Consider the following 8,600-nt stretch of genomic DNA (forward strand, 5'->3'; position numbering starts at 1 on the left):
TCGCTAAGTCGACTTCACTAACTGCTCAAAATGGCCATGACCAGATGCCCTTACAAAGTGTCTGATACATGCATGTAGCTTGAGTGGAGCAACAGTAAACAGCAGGCTGCCACCCAAATTATGTTCCAGCACACTAAACCCTCTCTTTTGCTACACTCAACAAAGTTCAGAGTCTGGAGCCCTGGTAACAAGCACACAGTGCTACCTGAAACCCACCATCCTGTAAGCCAAATTCTGAGAGTATTTGTTTGGCACATTAGTCTGTGCAAACAGCACTATTAGCAGAGTACCAGATGAATTATGTTCACTCATTCAGCAACCATTTATTGAGCACTTAGCCTTGGGGATAAAAAAGATAGATAAGACCTCTGTCCTAGAAGAGTTCACAGTCTAGTTCAAGACACAGACAAGTCAACAAACAAATATAATCCAGTGTATGATAAACACAACTACAGAGGGATGCAGAAGGTAGAGAAATAACAGAGAAAGGAGTCATCAGCTCTGCCCTCAGGGGATTAGGCAAGACTTCCAAGAGTTTTTAAGTGAGTCTAGAAGGTTAAGTAGTAAGTCAACAGGCAGAGGAGGCAACTGGAGCATCCTGGCACGGTGAAGGGGAAATGCAAATTTCTGGAGCTGTGATAGAGCAATGAGTCTATATGATGTTTCTGTAAGGCATGGAAAGGAGGTAGATCGCACAGGGTTTCATGCCGTGTTAAGTTATTCAGGCTTCACTCTGAGGGAATGAGAAGCCACAGAAAGATGACCCAATCATATCTGTATTTCAGGAAGTTCACTCTGGTATCAGTGTAGACTCAAGGATGGAACTAAGGAGGACAAGAGCAGAGAAAGTGAGAGAGGACAGAACACCATTCAGAAGTCCAAGTAAGAAGTGATGGGGCCTAAACTCTATGAGGATAGACAGGTGGGTGGAAACATGGCAGACTTTCAGGAGATAAAACTGATAAGATTAACGTAGTTAACAGGAAATACTGTAGTTTTGTTCCCCCCCAAAAAAAATTCTGGGCTAGGTGTGGTGGCTCCCACCTATAATCCCAGAACTTTGGGAGGCAGAAGTGAGAGAACTGCTTGAAGCCAGGAGTTTGAGACTAGCCTGGATAACTTAGTAGGATCCCATCTCTACAAAAATTTTAAAAATTAGTCAGGTGCAGTTGCAGTGGCATGCACCTGTAGTCCCAGCTATTCAGGAGGCTGAGGAGGAAGGACTACCTAAATCCAGGAGTTTGAGGCTGCAGTGACTTATGATTGCACCACTGCACTCCAGTCTGGGCAACAGAGTGAGACTTTGTCTCTAAAAATAAAAAATAAAAAAATTCTAATTTGATAGAAAGTATTATAGTTAAACAAAACAAAACCCTGAAATTACATGGATATAATTTTGTAACAATTGCAAGGGACTTATAAAAATTAATATTCTCTTTTTCTTTTTTGAGTCAGAGTCTCACTCCGTTGCCCAGGTTGGAATGCAGTGGTGTGCTCATAGTCACCACAGCCTCAAACTGCTGGGCTCAGGTGACCCTTCTGCCTCAGGGGATTAGCTGGAACTACAGGTGTGTGTCTCCATGCCCAGCTAATTTTTTGATTTATTGTAGAGATGTGGTCTTGCCATGTTGTTCAGGCTGGCCTCGAACCCCTGAGCTTAGGCAATCCTCTCTCCTCTGCCTCCCAAAGTGCTGGGATTACAGGCATGAACCACCGGGATTAACATGCAGCATCTTTAAAAATTATTAAAAATGAGCTGCCTGCAAAGATCAACTTCAAAAAAGTTTTCATGACTCCGGAAAGACATTTCAATAGAAAAGAATACAGGTTACTCACTTCCAAACCTCAGCCCTGACATTAAGTTACTTCTTCTATCACTCTAAGATATTTCTAGTAATCCAAATAAAAGTCGAATTCCCAAAATCAACCCACACATTTTTAAACAAATAAAGGAAGCATATTAGGTAAAACATCATTTTTAAAAAACTTCAAAAATGTAATTACTAAATAAAGACATTTTTGCAATAAAACAAGGCAGTGAAGTTTCCGACGTCAAAAAAAAATCATCATCATCAAAGGTTAAAAAAGGGCAATCTCAATGGACCAGATAAAATATTAAGTGGCACTCACTGTTTGTTTCTTTCACAGAATGTCCACTTCAGTAGGAAGTAAGAGGGAAAACATGACATGCACTGATCTCTTTTGTTAAGACATTATGATGAACTCCATTTATTTTTCTCATGTATAAATGACCCATGTATGTCACATACCCTTATGTGCAGATAAATTTGTTTCTCTAGTTTTAATCTCAAAGTGATTGCTACTTTAACCCTATCTGCCACTATGTGCCAATATTTTTTAGGTTTCCTAAGGCCATAAAGAAGCTATTTTTAAGTCCCATCATTTTAAAGATTTTTTTAAATTAAAAGTAAATCACAGCTATTTACATGGAAACAGGATCTTGACTCTTGACCTTGCTGCTTTGGTCTTCTGTGCCGTTTTTCTCCACTGCAATAACTGAAATCATTAGTAATCTAATTGTGCGCAAGAATCTTGCTTTCTGCAACTATTTTATTAGGAGAGAAATTTGGATGAAATTACTTTAAATAGATCTAACTCCCACACTCAAGAACTGATTATCCAGTGTATGGATTATTCATTACCCTTGATACCTACTAAGGTCATTCTTTGACCATTTTTGTAGTGGCTGGGAAGGGAGGGCACTAACATTCAAATGACTCAAATTTGGTAGTGTTACTAGTCCATATGATAAAGTCTAGAAGGAGAGAATGGAACATTGTTTAAAACAAGGCTTTGAATGTCAATGACCCTCTCTATCTGCTGGCCTGCCAATACCAGGAGCATCAACCATGCCTCTGCCCAGCTAAATAGAGAGCCAGGGACACAACAAAACATATTCTGCTCTTTGGGAGGATACCCCATTATTATTCTACTTCTTTTGGCTTGAAGTGAGCAAGAAATGGGTAGCACAGAATAATCCCGTGCTTTTGAAGGCTGAGGTGAGTGGATTGCCTGAGCCTGTGGATTCGAGACCAGCCTGGGCAACTTGGTGAGACCTCATCTCTACAATAAATAAAAAATTAGCTGGGCATGGTAGCACGCGCCTATAGTTTCAGCTACTTGGAAGGCTGAGGTGGAAGGATTGCCTGAGCCCATCAGGTCGAAGCTGCGGTGGCCGTGATGATAGAGTGAGACTCCAACTCAAAAAAAAAAAAAGAATTCCTACCATAAATGCTCCAACAATCCCACATGAAAAGCTACATACTGTTTTGTCGACAATTTCATTCCACTTTTTTATTATAACAAAGATATTAATTCATATCCTTGATTTTTATGGCTAATCACATTGAAACATCATCTAGCTGTAGTGGGTCATATACCAAGAATATAAGAACTGATCATTGCTGTTACCCAATTCATTCTTATCTCCCTGGGTACAAATGTCAATATGTGAGTTTTGAAACCTGTAATGTGCTATAACAAAAGAAAACACACAGGTGCTTAGTGGTGATTGCTTTGGACATATCAATATGTATCTTCTAATTTTTAAGCTCAGGAATAGTAGTCTAACTAGAAGGATGCACATGAGTAGCTTCTAATCTTATAAAAAGATTCTCCAAAAGAAATAGCAAGCACTCTATTTAGTTTCTTGACATTAAATCATAAAGTTATGGGTTTGTTGCACTGAAAGTTATCCATAAGGATAACTAGCCACTTAAAAACATTACTCTGATGTTTCTGATAACAATCCATCATAGAAATTCCCTATTAAAAGACCTTATAGGCCAAGCGCAGTGGCTCACACCTACAATCCTAGCACTTTGGGAGGCTGAGGTGAGAGGATTGCCTGAGCCCACGGGTTCGAGACAAGCCTGGGCAACTTGGCAAGACCTCACCTCTACAATAAATCAAAAAATTAGCCGGGTGTGGTGGCATTTACCTGTAGTTCCAGCAACTTGGAAAGCTGAGGCAGAAGTCTCTCCTGAGCCCAGCAGGGCAAGGCTATGGTGGCTGTGAGCATGACATTGCACTCCAGCCTGGATGATAGAGTGAGACTCTGACTCAAAAAAAAAAAAGACCTTCAGTTTTAGAAAATGAATGTGTATCTTACGTACATCCTATCCACACTGATGGTAGGAACTCAGTGGGCTAAAGGGCAAAGCAGTGATACCTGAAGACAGCAGGCAGGGAACAGGCAAGCAGTCTGACCTGGCAGCAGCTGCTGGAAGAAAGGAAGAAAGCCAGGAGGCTCTGGCCAACCAGAGATCCCACAGGGGAACTGCTGATGCGAGGCTGGTTTGTTAAGCTACAGTTGCCCAACCTCTATCTGTCACCGCCTGATGGGAACACACGCATGTGGGAGAGGGAAGGGCAGAGAGCAGGTTTTTAGAAATCTGTGTAAATCAGAAAATGTTCATGTGCATTGGGGAGGTTGAGGAGTAAAGTAAAAGAAAGGTGGATTAGGTTGTGCATGATCTGGGTAGACAGATAGAAAAGATGTTACACGTTCCCATCGGACCAATGTGTCTTTTGATGCACATTTATTTGCAGCTAAATCCTAATGTGGCCACTGGGCATTCTTAGCACTGACTGATAATCCTTGGTAGAGTTTCTGCTTATTTGATGCTTGTAAGAAAATACTTCAATCTTGCTTAATTTTTCTTACTTTTCCTCTTTTGATCTACTAGTGTAAACAAATGTCACTTATGTATTTCTCCGAAGGAAAGAATTATGCAGAATAAAGATCAACTGTTAAAACATGCCCCTAAGACAACGTCAAAGTTGGAAGCCAGTTCTTTCTTGGTAAGTCAAATGTGAAAACAGAATTTAATACCATGAAGTTTTATCTATAGGCAACTTCTTAAGGATTCCCTCTAACTCTATATGTCAAAAATGATAATATTATCCATGTCCAATGATTTCTAAAAACCACATAAATTTGAGACTGTATTATGCCTTCATTTATCTTCATGAGGCTACTGTAATGCTTATTACACTAAAAAAAAATAAAAGGCACACTCTTTTGTATTGTTACATAAGCAAGTCCTCCTTTCACTTTACAAATCACCACTGTCCATTACAAAGACTTCTTTATTTTCCACAAGTCAAGTGTACAGTATGTGCTTTACTTCCCAACTAAAACTAATACACGCGAATTCAGTCTCTTTCCCTTCAATGTTAATTTAGATGAGGCATCTACAACAGAAATCCTAAAGCCACATGCTCACGTGTATACAATCTTTAACAGAAACTTGACAGCAGTTGACTTAAAGTCAAACAAGTCCTAAAAAGCAACCTTTGGCAAAATCAAAACTACACCCTCTTGCGACCACAGCACTACTGTATCCACCCTCCAAACATTTTTGCTTCAAACATTACAACCCAGCCATTTACCAAAACCACAGCTTATTCCTGATTTAGAAAAGTAAAGTTCATGGACTTACTAAACTACCCAACATCAGCCAGAAAGTACAAATGTCTTTTCTTAGCCTGGCAATTATGCAACATCTGAAATTAAAAACCCACATTTGTAAGCTCAGAATCAGTGGGTCACTGTTGACCACCTTCTTGATATAACAAACAACTGACATCTTCAAAGAGCACCAGCTAGTCCCTCTTGTGCCACAGTTTAATAGACAAGAACAAATGGTTTAACACACATTATCCCTGAAGAAGGACTGCCTTTAATTTCTCAGCCTGTGCAGTATAATTACTATACTTGTAAGTACATACTTCACTCAGTTGATTCACATTTCAGCAGCTTTGCTTCCCAAAAAAGGGGGAAGAACGGGTCCCTGGAAGATTCCAGCAAGGTTTCTCTTGGCATGGGGAAGAATGTGATAAACAGGGAAAAACACAATCACGCGGAATGTCTGGACGAGGCTCCTTTGTAATACTTAAATAGCGCCCCCCTACTGGGCTTTGCCACTGCACCCCGCAGAATGGAGAAACCATTTCAGGGCTTAACAATTCAGCCTCTACACACTCTGAGAGGAAGAACTCAGAAATTCTAAACATAAAATAGGGGTATGTGAAAAGATATTGAAATATTTCCCTCTCTTCCAACTTGACTGGTATTTTCCTTCACCTTGAAGGAGGCAAAACATGCTAATCCTGAGAACATAGACCCACACAGGTCTAAAAAGAAACTTGATAGAAATCCCAAAACTCCTTTTGACTAAGGTATCAGGGGTAAGCCCCTGGTATGTTCATTTTCCTGACGTCACAGCCCAACACCTGTTTAAGCTTTCGTGTAATTCATCAATCTTCTAGAAGAAAGATGCAAGAGGATTGACTGTCCATGATTCCCAAAGTTTTCTCAGTGCAGTTTCAGAAAAGAGCTCCGTGTTCTAACCCTAGAAGATTCTCTCTGTGATGGTGGTTTACCATGGAACTTTTCCCGTCACATGAGCATGTGGGTCTGATGAAGGGAGGAAGAGTCCTGGGGACAGGTAACAGCTATTTCATTCTTCTAAGAAGGATACAAAGTCAAGCTGGATCTAGTTGGAAGTGCATTTTTATTTTAGATATGTAAACAGAATGAATGATGCTGAATTCCAATGCAAAAACAAACAAAAAACAGACACCTAAGGGGGACAAAAATCATGAGGGGAAATCAGTGATAGAAAGAAACAAAGAATTCTACATGACAACTTGTTTTAATGTTTAAATTTTTAAAAGATCAAGTCACCTTTTCTGGGCTGGCTTCTGTATATCCAGTTTTCATCATCCGCTTCCACCTGCTGCCCACAGACCGAGAGCTCTCCATCACTGCGAAACAGCCTCTTTGTCTGCCTGGACAAGGAGGAGAAATTTATCCAACTCACAGCACGTGAGAGAGAACCTGCATTCGGCTTGAGTCTGAAGGAGCCTGAAGAGCCTTCCTTTTTCATCTTGTTTCACATCAAAATTGACTAGAGACAAAAGACAGCCCAACAAACAAAAAGCTCGGCTTGTTCAACTGGTCCAGGTCCTCTCCACGCGCTGCTTCCTACTTATTCAGACAACGTTGGGATTCAGGCACAGCATGATGCAAAAAGACCATTTCTGTCATCCAATTAAAAAAAAAAAAAAAGACACGAGGGGCCAAGAAAAAAAAAAAAAAGTTCTACCCTAGCCACATTGTGACACTCGGTTTCTAGATCGGCGAGACCCACAGCCAAAAACCAAAAATAAATAAAAGTGCGATTTAAAAAATGAAGTAGGGTGTTCATTTCAGGAACACTTGTCAGGACATGGCGAAGAACAGACCCAAGGCACTCCGACTCTTTGGTGTGTCCCTAGCATCCCCAATTGTAATCCTACTCCTCTGCCAGGCATCTTTCCCCAGGAGGGCAGAAAGCCAGCGGCTGGTGCAGAAGAAAGTCACTCCTCGCCCTGGAGGAAAAGATTCAGCGTGAAGCCAGGCACCCAGCGTAAAGTTCACCCACACAGGTTATTTGGGCGAAATCAAAGAGTTCCGCTCACTCGCCCCAGCACAGCGCAGAATCGTAAACCGCCCACTTGCCCTCCTTCCCGGAGCCGGAGCCACCGGACTCGGCAAACAATAAAACCGGCTGCGTGGCTATCGCTTGCATTACAGAGGGAGCGCTCCTGCGAAAGGCGATAGGCTTGCCCCACACCGCAGGCGCCTCATTGGAGACCGAAAGCCCCGCCTCCCCACAGGCAACACTTCAGTGCAGCTCAAACTTCTGGACTCCCGCAAAGCTGTGGATCCGCAAGTCTGGGCAAAACGCAGACTTCTGGAGATTTTTAAAAAAAACTGAGCTTGAGTATTGAAGATCTGGCCATACTTCTGTACGTGCAGTCAGGAGAAGGGCTTTCGTGTAGATGTCGTTACACATCCAGCATTCCTGGCTGGATTTAGGAATGTCATCGTCTAAGGAGATATGCTTCCAAGATGAATAAAACCGACCCAGCCATTCACTCCCAGCTTTCTGCAAAGGTGAAACGCAGCTATAATGTACCTGTTATCGCCTGTCCTGCCTGTCACCAGCAGGCGGGGTGTGGGGGTGGGGCCTCTTATCGGCTCCCTCACTGGCAGCCCCCGGGGGTTATTCCTCTCCAGTCTGGAAGGATCATCTTATCACGGAGAATCATCATTTGAGAGCCATGCTAGTGGCACGTAGCTGCAGGCTGTAGCCCTCAGATTCCTCTGCCACATATCTACAGTCACATCTTGCAATGCACTTGGGGGTAGCATTTCACCCAAGGCCAACGTAGCATCATTCCATGGTCCTAGGGCTACTGAAATCCCCTCGACTTTCCATCCTTGAGACTTGGGTCAGCATCCCCTTCCCCCAAAGTGTCGCTCAGAGGATGGTGAGTAAAGCAACAATCAGAGAAATAGGTCCGCAGTACTCTGCTTTACTCAGCATCAGTCAACTATGTTAAAACTAACACATTTGCAATTGAAAATAAACTTATTAAAAATTGTAGGCTGGGCGTGGTGCCTCAGGTCTGTAATCTCAGCACTTTGTCATCTGTAATCTCAGTGGAGGCAAGAGAATTGCTTGAGCCCAGGGGTTCGAGACCAGCCTGGGCAACTTAGAGAGACCTAGACTCTACAAAAATTTTTA

At 42.1% G+C, this 8,600-nt stretch overlaps 1 protein-coding gene across 1 annotated transcript in view; it reads right to left on the minus strand.

Moving 5' to 3' along the window:
• Positions 1–6,914, minus strand: part of NHSL1 (NHS like 1) — a 143,562-nt gene extending 136,648 nt beyond the window's left edge. Inside the window, exon 1 of the mRNA XM_021711486.1 lies at positions 6,713–6,914. Coding sequence (XP_021567161.1) covers positions 6,713–6,914 — 202 coding nt within the window. The remainder of the gene's footprint in view (positions 1–6,712) is intronic.
• Between the last annotated feature and the right edge of the window lie 1,686 nt (positions 6,915–8,600).

This window comes from Carlito syrichta, unplaced genomic scaffold (assembly GCF_000164805.1).
Source record: "Carlito syrichta isolate Samal-C Ts95f unplaced genomic scaffold, Tarsius_syrichta-2.0.1 Scaffold302318, whole genome shotgun sequence".
Lineage (NCBI taxonomy): Eukaryota > Metazoa > Chordata > Mammalia > Primates > Tarsiidae > Carlito > Carlito syrichta.